Source organism: Hippocampus guttulatus, chromosome 11 (genome assembly GCF_054856545.1).
Source record: "Hippocampus guttulatus isolate MCC_2025c chromosome 11, RoL_Hgut_1.0, whole genome shotgun sequence".
Taxonomy (NCBI): Eukaryota; Metazoa; Chordata; class Actinopteri; order Syngnathiformes; family Syngnathidae; genus Hippocampus; species Hippocampus guttulatus.
In genome coordinates, this window is record NC_141271.1 from 17,523,417 (window position 1) to 17,538,500 (window position 15,084).

Genomic DNA, 15,084 nt, shown 5'->3' on the forward strand with positions numbered 1-15,084 from the left:
TTCAGTATGAATGGTCATTAGATAAGGAAAAAGGAGAGGCCCGAAACCGTCTCTGCAAACCTGTCGTGTGTTCCTGTCGTGAAATGCTAACACGCTAAAATGGCTAACGAGCGCACAGCTGTCATGTCAATTGGCTTGATTTTGCATTTGCGAAGTCTTTCTAGTAACTCGTGCGTGTCGTGAAGCTCCCACTAAATGACTCGCTTGATGAAAATGAAACAGTAAAACAAGTTTCCTTGGTTTCATTTTCTGTCCTTGCGGATACCGACGCTTTGGAAAGTTAGCGTGTCCGGCTAACAGCTTTATCCGCGGCTCACGCCACTGATTGATGTGCTGGTGGAGCAAATAACACATAACTTGTTCTCACTTTTTACTGTTAACTAATACATAGCGCTGGTAGAAATGTTGGATAGAAGCAATTATCACATTAAAGGTGGTCATGGTGTACTGTATCGCATCACTTCCTCTCATGTGACATCATTTAATTAAACATGAGGGGGGTTTTTTGTTGCTCATATTTGATTGGTTTCTGTTGTGTAAGTGTGCCTAATGTTGTGGCCCGTGGATGTGTATGCAAAAGCAGAAGAAGAACAGAACGTAAGGTGAGAAAATCAAGTTCCCTGCTTGCAGGAAAACGGCCCAGATCATGTCAAAGTAAATCTATATGGAGAGATTCCAGCGCTGATTAAACAGAATTGTTAAGTGGAGGTTTGAAGTAGGTCTCACCAAGGAATATGATTGTAAACACGGAGAGAAAAATCCCCGATGAGCCTCTGCTTGGTTGAAGGACGCAAGCTGCATAACACTTTCAGATGTGTAAATCCAGAATTGGGGAGTTTCGGAGACCGCTCAGAGTTAGTCAAAAGTCAGATCACATTTCAGTGTAAAATGTGAGTGTGGTACGTTTTCTTTGTGATGGAAAAACATTTCTTTTGTCACATACATTTTTTTTTAAAATCAAGATGGAGGTTAGAAGTTGCAAAGTCAGGGTCTGCCCTCCTGCTTTGCGCTTACTTCCTGAACGACTGGCCTGCCCATGTGCCGGATAAACAAAGATTCCGAGTCGTACATCTGGACAACAGCGCAGCGCTTAAAGTCCTATTTGTGGCCGGTGGAAAGATATTTATCGCATTTGTAAATGTGCAAGGGGGAGGAGCGCTCTGGTGGCCTTGAAACAACAGCGCAGTTGAAAGCAAAGGGAGGCGGTGAAAGTACTTCTTGTTCTATATACGACCCTCTCCGACGCGACACGACGAGTTTTATTTTTTTGCGCGGTGCGAACATGCAAGAGACAAAAGCCTGAAGGGGAGGATATGGTGGCTCACCCCATATGGTCCTCTTTGGTGGTCTTCCCTCCAGCTTCAGGCTTACATCTGCGCCTCTGAGGTCCACAGTCTTGACGTACGCGATGGCCCCTGTATACTGCACAGGAGAACAAAGTTCAGATATGCCCTCACATAAATATAAACCGTCTTTGCCGCGCGGGTGTTAAGCAAACCCCTCATGTCAAATCCCTGAAGAACAGGTCCATCCAAAACGTTTTCCTACGAGGGCCACGTGTAGAAAATGCAGTTTATTTTCCTAAAAATATTGCCTCTGTATTCCACTCTATAATACAACTCCAATATAGTTTGGCTTCCAAAACGGGCCAAACAGAACAGAAAAGACGAGCGTATGCCATATTTTTGGTCATCTTCCACGCAGATATTTTCAGTCTACATCCAACTGTGAACGCTGAAAATTTGAATAAATGTTTCAGTTTATTAGCGGCCACTACTGGCGGAAAGTTGACACTGCAGTCAAGCTTTGTGAGTAATTACAATTCTTATTATTCCTGATATGTGCCAAGTGTATTGCAAATTTACGGACAGGCGTCTGTGCGACTAGTAATCGACGACGCTAGAGTCTATGCCAAAACCAGCACACTATGATGATATGGAAAAATCATACTGAAGTCCAAGTACATATTTTCACAACCCCTAGGAACTGGTAAACATCTATACAATGTGTCCAATTGTTGATTTGCGATATTTCTTTTCCGGGGCAACTGCTACAATGCACACAGGTATGGACTAAATCAGAATGTAACTGAACTCATTTCGGGAAGTGACAAGGAGCAAAGGCGACCTAGAATTGGAGAGACAAATTTGAGCTCGTAAACTGGAGTTACTAACAGAAGCACCCTGACGGCTTTGTGCTCCTCTTGTAAAAGTATATGCACAGAAAAATCAGAACTGGTCGACATTGTTGTATTTTACATGGTTTCATCTAATGGATGGATGGATGGAGTGGCCCCAACCCCCGAGCGGGGGTGCCCCACCGAGATCTGAGGGGGCCACGAGGCTCATGTATTTGAAAGGCATCTGTTTATTTTCAGAATGCAAATGCAGCCCACCTCAAAGGCTATAAGCTGCAGAGAACACACCGTGTGAACGTGTTGCGGTGTCGTGCCGGGGGGGGGCCTTATGTCAGGTTCAGGTTCTCCAAATAACCCCGCCCCCTCCTCGTCGTCCGACGCCAGCGGCCACACACAAGTGAGAGTAAGAGAGGCTTTTTTTCCTTGACATGGCAATCCTGTTTATCCTTTCTGCAGCCTTATTTACAAGCGTGTTAATGGGCGACGTTCAACAAAAGGTGCGCGGTGGCGGCTAGCGAGGTGCTCCGTGCGCCAGATGAGGGAAGCCCTTAGAGAAGGAGGCCAAACAAAGCCAGATCTCCTACCTCTGCCCTCCTCTCTCTTGCCCCTTTTTGGCACCCACTCTTGCCCTCCACAGAGAAAAGGAGGAGGAGGAGGAGGAGGAGTAGGAGGAGGGTGGGGGGTGCAGAAAGGTTAATGTGCCCACTTTGATCTCTGTCAAGGCACACTGAGTAAGAATTAATTTACATTTCAGATGAAAAGGTTGACAGTCTAAAAAGGCATCTTGTTTCTGGTATGCGAGGGCCGTGTAATAGGCGAGGAATTTGAGAGCGGAAGTGGTGAGGAAACAGAAGGGATAAGCCCCTCTCTCGCCTTCACTGGGAAAGAGATGAAAGCAAAGCCTGATCTCACTCTGCGCTGTTCTTCTGAAACGTGGGGACCAAATGCTGCCCAAAAACTTTCACAAGAATCGCCCCATGTATTATTAATTCATTATTACTTTTTCCAGAGCTACTCAAGAGATCAAAAACCTGGTTGACAAAGATTTTTTTTTCCCCTCTTATCCCCCCCCCCCCTACTTGAAAATGTATGAAAAAGTCCATTTTGTACCAGACAGTGGGGACCGTGAGAAATCCTAAAGTGGGAGAAACTTGTCCAAGTTCTTTACCTGCCTGGATACGGACCGCTGCCTCTTCCCGCACCTTCTTCATTTGTTTGAGGATCCGCCGTGCGACGAAGCCCCTCCACGCTGGCGAGAAGCAAAAAAAGGGCGCGTGTTGCTGTGAAACCGACCAACGGCGCGCTCACACAAAACACTCGATCCCACTTCAAAACGACGCTTAAACCAGGTGGCCCACGGATGGATACATCCGAACTCTCTGAGGTCTTATTGTCTCCTCTGAAGCGTCGCTCTCAAAGCGCCGAGGTCAAGCCGCGGCTGGCAAACGTATTCGCATTTGCGGTGTAGCGGTAAACAACGCAGCGGAGGTTCGTCCAGAATAGTCGACCTTGATATGTCGAGCACCTCTCAAGGTACAATTGATACCAACGGATCTCACAGGCTTAGTTATTTGTCCCTAAGATGTGCTGTTATCATTTCCGCAGACTAAAAAGGGCAAGAAATGTTCCCTTCTCATTTTAAGTCTGTTTATTTTGTTTTTGTACGGTTAATAACTCGCAGGTAGATATGCAGTGAAACTCCTCTACAACAAAATCATGTTTGCAGCAACAAATTTTTCACTGTAGCAAATTTGATCTCAGATGTAAACACACACACACACACACACATAAAACGTATGTGTGTACTCTTTATTTTTATTCCCATACAGTACGTAGTGCATAAATTTGAACATACACTTATTTGACACTTCATATAGCCAGTGTAGAAAGAAAAAAACGGGAAAGAAATTGCGAAATTTACGATCAGCATTCACTCCCACTTACATCAATTTCTTGCATGTCTTTTACTTTGCTTCCTCCATCTTTCATTTTTATTACTTTTATCCTGTCTTCAAGAGTGAATGCTTTTCTTTTCTTAACTCCTTGGTCTGCAAAAGTCCGTTTCGTAGCCATTTTAGCATAGTAACGTTGGTGCCGCGTCTGAAACTAACAAGAACAAATGCTTCCTGCACTACTGCGCATGTGTAAACCAGTGTGGTGGTTGCTGTTGCCGTTTCCGAACGAAGCAGCAGAGGTCGCTGTGGCATGCTGAGGTGGGATTAGACTTTTGCGGAAGGCTTGTTTTTGTTGTAGTGAATCTCGTTGCGAGGCAAGAGTAGAGAAAAAGATTTCACATAACGGAACAGGGGATTTTTCGTCGTAGGGGGAGCAGAAAAGTGGGAATGGCTTTCATGCATGAAAATTTTTTCACACTAGGGGGTATTTCCGCCCATGTAGGTTTCATTGTAGAGGAGTTTAGCTGTAATAACCTTTGTCATCATCACAGTAAGCTGAAGCTACCTGACTGGATGACGGTGGCGCAGCGGTTCCTCTTTTCCTTCCCCTTTCTGTAACGCCGCGCCCCCAGCCAGCCTTTGGTGTAGGCCTGCATCACCACCACCCGAGCGATCACCTCCTTCAGCAGCAGATTCAGCTGCTCCACGTGGTAGTACCTCAGAAACACCTGACAAGACGAGAAAGCCAGTGTCGCACAATCTCGTTCTTTCACCCGTTCGATATTCAAACGATCAATGTACCTTTGTCCTTCCCAGCACCCAGTCTTGCAGTTTGGCTCGCTCCAGTATGGTGGCCACGCTCTCTTTGCTGGTTTCTGGCATTTGGTGAGCTCGGAATGCAAGGTAGTAGTATCTGCAAGAGAAGACGGCAATTTAGTTTTTATTTTTCCAGTTATTATTGATTAATGAATAGGTAGGGACCTTTTTTCACATGAATGTGCAACCAACTGCTAAGGTATGAGTCTACAGATCCCTTTCTTAGAGTTTACCTAACACCAGCTTGGGACAAAGTGGCACTAAAGTGGGACATGAAAGACGAGTACTTCATCTCTCCTGTTTCGGTTTGGCTGGGAAACAACAATGGGGAGGCAAACGTCTTTGAATGGCACCCCTCCGCCTCAGCCTTCATTTTCTTATTCCTGTTGATACCTGCTATGTCTTTGATGATAAATACAAAGCGCCGCTCACAACATCAGACGGGCCTTTGATATGAGAGGACGCGTTTTAAATCAGGTTGGATTCAAAGTGGAGGTTAGGCGCTCGGACTGTCTGCGTGACTCAGACGGGATGAAGTAGATCCGTTGGTCTCATTCACATGTGAAGGAAAATGGTCAAAATTTACGGGTGAGAAAAAGATGTCCGTTGACCCGGCTCTCTCAAGCACCTCGGATCTGATGCAATTCAAAAAATCAGGTCGATAGTTTGGAAATCAAAATCCACATTAAAAATAAATAAATAAATAAACCTTGACTGAAAGTTGACAAATTAAAAGTTGGGAGATCCATTGAAAAGTACAAGGAGAACAGGACATCACTGTATGACATTTATATACAAACGTATTTTTAAGACGGTTTTCCTGCTTTGATAAACAACTGCTCCAGTCGGTTCCGATGGACTAAAAGTAGGGCACACACACACACACAAAAAAAAACATGGTCAAAAATGAAGTGCACGTTTAAAGTTTCCCTAAAGCGCACACTAAAATCGTCTGTCATTTTTTTTCTCTTTCCCCAAACACATTACAAGTCTCGTTAATTAAATTTCATATCACCTCCAAGACTAGAAAATTGGAGGTGGTTGGAACATTTTACAAAGGAAAAAAAAATGATTAAAACATCGTATCCTTTCATTTTTTTCGCCCCCTAAGCATACAGCCGGTCCATTTATTAGGTACAGCAAGATGAAACAAAAACCTAGTAAATAGTTCAGCGCAAGTATAAACTTGTCTTTGATGAGATTCCAATGTTTCAGTTTACTGCATCGGTTCTGGGTGCCGGGTCACAAGACGGATTAGAAGCAAAATGCCAGAAAATGAATCTTCCTGTAAAATACGGATACCTGAAAAAACCAACTCGAGTCCAGTCATGACCAATTTGTACTTTTTTTTTTTTTTTTTTTTTACTTGCCACCACTGCTCAGCTCGTGCGTGTTACCTGGTGACAAACTCCGTAAAGGCGATGCGGTGCGAGTAGCCTTGGCGGCGGATGTTGACCGTTTCCAGGATGCCGGTGTAGCGCAGCTGCACCATCACTCTCTCCTTGCAGACGCACAGCGCCCGCCTGTCGTCGTTGGGCTTGATGCAGCGGACAAAGTGCGGCTGACCCACCACCATCTTCGATAGTAAATCCATCAGTGAGTACTGCAAAAAAATTTTTTAACAAAAAGTGGTCAAGTATCAACAAACTACAACGCTGAGATCATTTCAGTAACAGGAGATATGGTGGTCAAAGTATTGTCATTCACGTTTGAGCAAAATACAATTCCGGGACATTTATTTCCACCATCTCTCGACTGGCAGTTCTTATCTTTGTGGAGACAGAAACTGTGTAGGTGTACCTAATATTGTGGCCAGTAAGTGTATCCTGAACAATTTTGTCACAAGTGGGGTTTTATTACTCGCTGCGTTCTTTGTTGCCAATTCTCCAACACCTTTGGGGGAAACATATACGGGGAGTTGTTGTTCTACGGTGTTGACCGACCAGCTGGTCCCAAACTTTGCATGTCTGACACTGATACAGTGCTAATGGGATGATCACCCGTGTCACATACACATCTGCTGGCTCGTGTCTGCTTATTCAAACATCTGTGAGCAGGATGATGCAAATCATGCAATGGGGGCGACGGGTACAGAGTGGGCCGAGCCAAAGCCTGTCACGTTTTGGAGAAGATCCTTTTTTTCCCGTAAGGGTGGGTATTTTTTATTTCGACGATTGCCATGACACAGGTGTGGAAAATAAAGAGCTAATGAGGAGCCCCAAATTTTAGGACACAAAGCAGTGAACAAAAGCAAATCAAACTGGAAGGCCACCAAAACAAATGCTTCCCAAAACGCTGCTTTTGTCTAAATGAAGCTCCTCACTCACTTCAACATATGTATTTCCTTGGCACTATGATGCCACACGATATTGGCAAAGTACTACTTTTGCAGGAATGAATCTCCTCAACTCACTGCAGCATAGTTTCTTGGCCTCAAAATGCTGAATAATGGTGGCAAAGTTCTATTTGGGTACGAACTAGGAATGAAGCTCTTCAACTCACTTCAACAGAGTTTCTTGGCGCCGAAATGGCACAAAATGGAGGCAAAGTCTGACTTCTATAGGAATGAAGCGTCTCAAATCACTTCAACATAGTTCTTTGGTACTGAGCTCCCACAAAAGGGAGGCAAAACATGACTTTTGTACAACTGAAGCTTCTCAACTCCCTTCAACATTGTTTCGTGGCACCAAGGTGCCACAAGATGGCAGTAGCAGCTCTACTTTTGTGGAAATGAAGGCCTCAAATCATTTCCACTTAGTTTTCTTGGCACCAAGAAAAAGTACTATTTTTGTCTCAAAGAAGCGCTTCAACTCCCTTGCACCAAGATATCACACAAAGGCACACATTTTGTCTTGATGAAGCGCCTCAACTCAATTCAACATAGTTCCTTGACACTCGATGCCACAAAATGGTGGCAAAGTACTACTTTTGACTAAATTAAGATCGTAATCTCACTTTAACCGAGTTTTGTGGTACCAAAAAGTCACAAAATGGCTGGACAGTTACTGAACATCTTGCTTTGGAGTGTGTCAAGAAAAAGAACCTACGCGGAAATAGGAGGCCACGGTCTGTCTCCTCATGTTGGTGGTTTCCTCTGGGTGACGCATCATCTCCATGGTGTCCACCTGATCACAAACACACACACAGTGAGCAGTGCGTATTGATGAGCCGACCAGAACGGGCCCACGAGCGCGCGCGCGCCTGCCAACGCAGCGCGTTGATATCCGCGGCTGTTGATTTGCAACGCGGTCGTCGGCGGTGAGCTCCGGAGACATAAAGGTATCACTACAGCGGCTGCAAAATGGGTCGGTTGGGAATGCACAGCTGTACTAAGTGTGGCGTCTGTATAACACGGGCCCATAAACAATTAAAGCTAACAATCTAGAGAAGAAGCCGGCGCTGCCGCGGGGCACGAGAGAATTGCCGAGCAGTCTGAATAATGAGACTAGCCATCATGAAGCATACAGCCATCCCTAGGACGGATTAACGAGGACACAATATAAGCGTCCTAATGGCTTTGGCAGTTCATGGCTTCATCAAAATTAATGAAGCGATAGATATTTTATGGTAAGCCTACGTGGCAAAGTGCATATCTTAATACTTTAGTTCAACAGAGAAAGAAAGGTACGTCGAAAAAAAAAGCTCCCGGCGTGAGCGACGCGAGCGCGAGACGCCTTTGAGAATTTCTGATCACTCCCGAAGTACAAAGGCCTGACTTGTAGTTGCAATAACTTAACAACCCTTGCTTGACTTTATTCTGCTTGTTCTGGTGACTTGTTGTAACTGTCACTTCCTCTTAACTTTGTTTCCCAACTTTGATTGCCAACATGATGGCGTACATATTACATCAGTCCCGCCGACGATTAAAATGTCCGCTCTTGTTTCCGGAATATCCGAGGAGCGTTCGTTGCCAGAAGACAGATTGTGATTGAAGTGTGCAACTGGATCAGATTTCAAGTTTGAAAAAACAGAGTTCAAGTTTGGATGAGAGTGAAGTTCAGTGACGTGAAAGTTTAACATCAAGCGGGGCAGTTCTGTTTGGTAAATATTTCCCAACAATGTTCTCCTTGTAAATTGGAACAATTTGAAGATTCAATTAAGCGACGACTTAACCCAGGTGAACTGTACATTTGGCGACTCAAGGATATGATATAGAAATGGACGTTTCCCCCCCAAAGCCTTACCTTCAAGAGGTATTTGGGAGACTTTGAGTACAGGAAACATGGAAACAAAGAGAAAGAGAAGTGTAAAAGATAAACAGTAAACCGTAGTAGTTAAAAAAAAAAAAAGGAGATGATGTGCTTTTTTTACAAAAGGGGAAATGTGCATGCGCTTTGGAGCAAGTGTAAAAGTAAATGTTTCGAAAGAACACAGTCCAGTCATTGGTCCAGTTGCAAATGAGTTGAAATGGAAATAACTCTGAAGGGAGTTAGGCAAGGCAGCGACTTGAGGCATCCGTTCGCTACGCCCTGTCCAGTGCTGGACGGAGAGATACGAGTGTGTTTCCCAAGGAACATAACGAAAATAAAAAGTACATTTGTTCGAGATCGTAACCGTTTCGAGACAGGGGGGTTGAAAGTACGCAAAGGATCACCGATTGAGGAATGTCAACTCTCTAATTTGGGGAAACCAAAGTTTCCTTAAGTGGTCATAAACATCAGAAAAGTTACAAAACTCCTTTCAGGCTGCTCGCACTAACTGCCAGATGGCGATGCTGCCTCACCACAACCAAGAGAACAAACATAACAGGGTAGTCTATTAATGTGGCGATGCATCACAGCACACTTTTTTTTTTTTTTAAATAGTGCCGCTTATGGCTGCACTGCCTGTGAGCAACTCATAAAAAGCTCTCAAATGCAACACGTTGGGCATCAGGAGTCTCACCTTGCTGCGTCCTGAACTGAGCTGCGGCGGCAGAGATCGAGAGGCGGCGTTCACTCGGGCCCGAGCCGTGGCCAGATTCCCTGCCCAAAACAAAACAGAAGCAACTTGCAATGATTGGCAATACATTGTCTCCAGTAAAAGAATAAATGCTGACTGAGAGAATAAAATGCTGCACAAAATAGAATTCCACTTTAACCTTTTTTTTTCCTTTTGTTCCCCCCAAAATAAAATGTCTGTGGAAAAAGAAAGCTCCTAACATTTTCTTTTGTTGCATCTATAGAAAATGTGAATGGACTACAATTTTTAAAAAAATCGCCTAAATTTGAATTCCAATTATTTGAACTACCCCTTCAATCTCTCGGCAAGCCTCACATTTGAGGCTGAATTGGCGAGCAATGACTGCACAAAGTTGAACATATTCGTATCAAATGACAACTTTTTCAGAGGAATCACTTTTCGGTGGGTTTTAGAGTACTAAGAAACTGAAAATTACGCGTTTCAACGTCCAACTCGGGACTTCTAGTAATTCTCATTTCCACAGATTCGTTAGGTGGTGCTATTGCGTCAATAAGCTAGTTTGCCAACAAACACCACAGAAGAAGAGCAAGAAAGACACAAGGGTCTGTGACGTTAACATTTGCCGCTCACATGTCACTCAGGCGTCAATAACGTCAATAACAGCACCTCAGGCGGTCCGATACCGCTGCAAACTCAAACCACGATAAATATGCCATTTTTAATTCTCGCCGATAAAACCGAGCATTATCTTTATAAAGGCAGACGTTTTGCATTGCATTCGATCGTGTCGTGGTGCCTAATGTTGTGGCCCGTGAAGGATGTCTATTCGCGCTCAGGCGCGTTGTAAAATTTAAAACAGAAAAAGGCAATTCCAAAGAAGCTGAGTGCAGTTAGAAACGCAGCTGCATGCGCACGAGAGAGGATATGACGAGCGCAGCATATGCACGACAGTCTCAACCTTTCAAAGTTTCCGCACAAGATGTCCAAATGTTTTCCCTGGCTGTATCTTCACAGGCTAAACTGTGATTAATAGCAGTGAAAGCAGCCTTTGAAGCAGGATTGTGGCATCAAAGTCCTAATCCATGGGTGGCAGGATTTTTATAATGAGTGGGAAGTATCTTAACACATTTCAAAGGGTTTACTCCATGAATAAACAATAGCTGCACAGATGTGCCACACACACCTTTGCAGGAAGAAAAAAAAAAAGTCTCCACACACAGGAGGCAGCATTCCACGAGCATCCACGTATGGTGATGAGGAAAACCTTTGTAAGTTTTGGAACATAAAAACCAAGTGACAGGGCAACAATTGCCCAAGTGCGTGGCGGTGAGCTTCTTTTTATTTGTCATGCGTCGCAAGTACAGGTTGCGACAAATGGAGAGCCTTGAAAGACTGGATCAGTCAGTGCCTGCTTCCCAATCCAAGATTGTGTTCGGGTGACAAATGTCAATCAAACACCGATATTACAATCGCATTCGGGTGGATCAGTTTGGAGCCAGGTTGCTTTGATAAATCAAACACATACAATCAGACACCGACAAAGCCATACAAGGGAAGTAAACGCATTTCAAAAGGGAATCAAACGTTTGTTGTTTTTTTTTTAAGCTTGCAAACAGTGCCGCTCCGACTCCATTGTCTGTTAACGGTGTATTTATTCATCGTTATCAATTTATGCCACTTGGGCTCTCAATGACATTTTACATTTGAGCCTTTGAAAACAAATCCTACTCATGTTTGTGTCGCTGGTGCTCTTGAAAATAGGCGACACGTTCGAACAAAGCGCGTGGGGAAAATAAAGCAAATGAAACACTCCCAAATATAGCGGCCCTTCGATTGTACAGTTTGGAATGCGATCAACATTTCTGTGGAAACGGGCCATAAAAAAAACAGACGTGCAAAAAAAAACCCCACATCAGCAGCGAAAGTAAGTGCTGCAAACAGTTAAACCGCAACATATAAAACGATTCCAATGTAAAATAATTCAAACAATAAAGCCCTAAAACAGGTGCGTAGCCTCATGCTGAGTAAAAACTACTCCACTTTAAATGAAGATGTTTCTTCAAGCGAGTTTTAAAAATGGACAGGGAAGGGGGTTTGCCGAACATTTAACGGAAGGTCATTCCAGAGGGAAGGACCGGCAACAGAAAAGGTTCGATCCCCTCCGAGGCACCGCTTTGTCCTCGGCGCCTCCAGTAGCGTCTGGTTCCCAGATTTGAGACACCGGGCAGGTGCGCAGGGTCGGAGGAGCTCAGAGAGGTAAACTGGGACGAGGCTATTTAAAGATTTCAAAAATGAACTCAAAAATGTACTGGAGCCAAAGGAGGGAAGCCAGAATTGGGATTATGCGCTCCCTCTTACGAGCTCCAGTTAGGAGGTGAGCAGCAGCATTTTGGAACAACTGGAAACGCTTGAAGGAGGATCTTTGACCCAACTGGTTTTACAGTGATTGGCTTGGTCCCTTTTGGACCCAGGAATGGATTATCGCTTTCACCCACTTTGAGTAACTTTCAACTCAGCAGTTTTAAGCGCGTGACAACGAGAGGTCATTCAGTGTCGTGGAACAGATTGTGTTCAACCCTCCAGTGTAAATACTGGTGAAATTGTTCGGATCGGATTAAATAATCAGAGACACATGCAAAAAAAGAAAAAAAGAAAAAGAAAGAAGGGGAGCGGGTTAACTGTGTCGGATATACAGTATTCGCAACACATGGGGCAGGGAGGGCCCCGCTCCAATTAGCCCAGAGTAAAGCTGCTTGGATTAATTGGAGTGGCTCTTGTGCAAATGAAGCACGCTCTCCCCCTCTCCCCATTAGCGCTGCTGGGCCAGATCATCTGAGCACATTTGTCATGATGAATTAGCAGCTGCGGGTGGAACGGGCTCGCCAAGTGTCACTGCGCTTTCACGCCTCTCACTTCCGTGACACCATCAAGGCGAGATGAAGGGGGGGCTGCGCAGCCGCCGCACTAACTGGAACAGTGGTACCTAAGCCTTGACAAATGGACACTCGCTCGCTTTCCCCAGCCGTATTCCTCGGCGGCTCGCATTAATTCATTCTTGCTCGCGGGTTTCCTATCCCCTCCTGACGAGATGATTAGAGCGAGGGTTAATAGTCGGCATCCTCAAAGATGTCTGCCTCCTGAGACATGAAACCGAAGGGAGCACCTGTGATGTCCGGCTTGAAGGAGGACCTTCTCATTTCGATCCAGACGGGAACTTTTCTAATGAGGTGGATTATTAGAATTCAAACACAGACGAGCCTGGAAAAAAAAAGGGGGAAGAATTGTCCTTTGGCAGTGGGGAAAGGGCTTTCTTGAAGTCTCTAATAATGTCGATGAAAAAAAAAAAAAAAAAAGTGGGGAATGATTATAAAGCCGAGAAGATAGCCGGTGAGGGGAACGAAAGGTCAGGGCAGGCTACTAAAGCCATGAATCCAGTCCAGCAATGATTTTTAAATCCTTATGAAGGTTGCGTTTCCGCTGCAGGGTTGTGACGCTACATCGGCGATGTAAACAGCTCGACTTTCAGCGACGGCTTGTTAACTCATTCACTCCCAAAGACGTTTTTAAACGTCTTTTCAGACTTGGTCTAGAATTGGCTGGTACTGAATGAGTTAATGGAGCTGAGTCACCTCGAATGGGACAAAAATGAGTAACAAAAATGTAATATCATAAAAATACATGAAAATATATGTTTATTTGTTTTTAGATGAGCAAGATAAATGGTACACGGTTTAATGATCATTAAAAATTGTTTTTAAAGTTTATCTTTGGTGTTTTATCTGGCTGTAACTTCCGGTACGGACTTGCAATAAGCTCGTTAAATGGTCACTTTGAACATTAACACTGTGCTTAAGTGGAAGGAATAAAAAAATAAAAATACTGGGCCTAAAGAGTCATAAAATGATACCAAAATAAATGTTTGAAAACAAAGAGAATAAATGCAATTGGATTTTACATAAAAGTTCAATACAACTGAACTGGAACAAATGTACAGTGTTGTAGTTTCTTTTTTTTCCAATTAAGCCAATTAAATATATTTTTTTAAATTTAAGATTTAATTCAGTCGTTTTCTTTTGCATACCACTCGAGGCTGTCTGCGTCAACTCATTTTTTGTCACGGGCCATTTCGGAGTTACGACTTCCCTCGTAGGGCCGGTGCAAAATCTCAATGTTATTTATTACCCAGGACAATTTGACATTTCGGTACAGATTTCAGCAAGAATCACGATAGTCGACACACATGATTTGCTGCCGCGGGCCACATAAAATGACGTGGGGGGGCCGGATCTGGCCCCCGGGCCTTGACTTTGACGCCTGTGGTGTAAATGTACCCTCAGGGAATTTACTTATTTATTTTTGCTCTCTCAGGCGGGAAAGCGGAAATGTTCGCCGATTGAGAAAACGCCACCCTTGGCGTCCGTGCGTCCACTTTGAAAACGAAACCTTGGCAAGAATCCCAAAAGAAAGCTCAAACTGGCACTTGTATTGGGCTTCTATTGACAAGAATAGTCCATGTGCAATCCCGCGTTGAATGCGACACCTCCCCTGAATGCGTTTACGCGCATCAGTGTGCCTTGTACTTCAGAAGCCGGGAATTGGGCCGTCGACACGGGGGGGACAATTGCGGCGGCGAGGGGGTTAGCTTGAGTGAGCGAGACGCTCAAGTGGGCTCTCTGCCGCTCTCTTTTTGAACACGTGGTCTGGAAACTCAACTCAGCAGCCAAGCAAATGAGATTAAAGCGGCCGTAAACCGCCCCCACCCCGGCATCTCCCACGCCGCCGACACCCTCCCCCACCCGCCTGGAGATGGCTCCGGGGGGTGGGGCTGTTGATTTAAATGGCATCCACCGCTGTCAGAGCAGATCAATCACGAAACGTGCGGTGTAATTGGCTTTAAATGACACAACACAGCGTTGCGTTTATCAAAAGGATGTTGCACCACCATGTGACTTGAGGGAGCCAGAGCCGGCGCCGGCGGAATTGCGCTGCCGACGCCAACCATTTGGCCGATACCACTGAAAGTGGAAGAGTAAGTGAAGAAAAAGTAGCACTTGGGGAGTGGTTCTCTTTCTGGAGAAAGCACTTGCGATTTCTGCCAAGTGGAAGACAAAAATGAAGAAAAAGTTTCACCGCGAGAGAACAAAGAGTCAAATGTGTCATGCGGTTGGATGACGCCTGTCATTTCCACACAAAGGGGATCGGGGGGCCTCTCCTCCCATGGACAGAGACGAGAGGAGAAGCGGGGCATGGGAGAACTGTCATCTCTTTACAGGGAATCTTTATGGACTCTTCAACACGCTCGACAAGCTTGAACTTATAACCCTTGATTTCTCT

General features: G+C 44.7%; 1 protein-coding gene across 4 annotated transcripts in view; it reads right to left on the reverse strand.

Annotated features, from left to right (window-relative positions):
• myo3b (myosin IIIB) overlaps nucleotides 1-15,084 on the reverse strand; it is a 66,226-nt gene that overhangs the window by 19,480 nt on the left and 31,662 nt on the right. For 3 of the 4 annotated variants that reach the window (XM_086124290.1, XM_086124288.1, XM_086124289.1), the window contains 8 exons: nucleotides 9,733-9,812; nucleotides 9,033-9,053; nucleotides 7,896-7,973; nucleotides 6,246-6,451; nucleotides 4,834-4,945; nucleotides 4,598-4,760; nucleotides 3,306-3,386; nucleotides 1,326-1,422 (listed from right to left, as the gene is read on the reverse strand). In XM_086124290.1, coding sequence (XP_085980416.1) covers nucleotides 1,326-1,422; nucleotides 3,306-3,386; nucleotides 4,598-4,760; nucleotides 4,834-4,945; nucleotides 6,246-6,451; nucleotides 7,896-7,973; nucleotides 9,033-9,053; nucleotides 9,733-9,812 — 838 coding nt within the window. The remainder of the gene's footprint in view (nucleotides 1-1,325; nucleotides 1,423-3,305; nucleotides 3,387-4,597; nucleotides 4,761-4,833; nucleotides 4,946-6,245; nucleotides 6,452-7,895; nucleotides 7,974-9,032; nucleotides 9,054-9,732; nucleotides 9,813-15,084) is intronic. The other variant, XM_086124291.1, reaches the window with a different exon arrangement.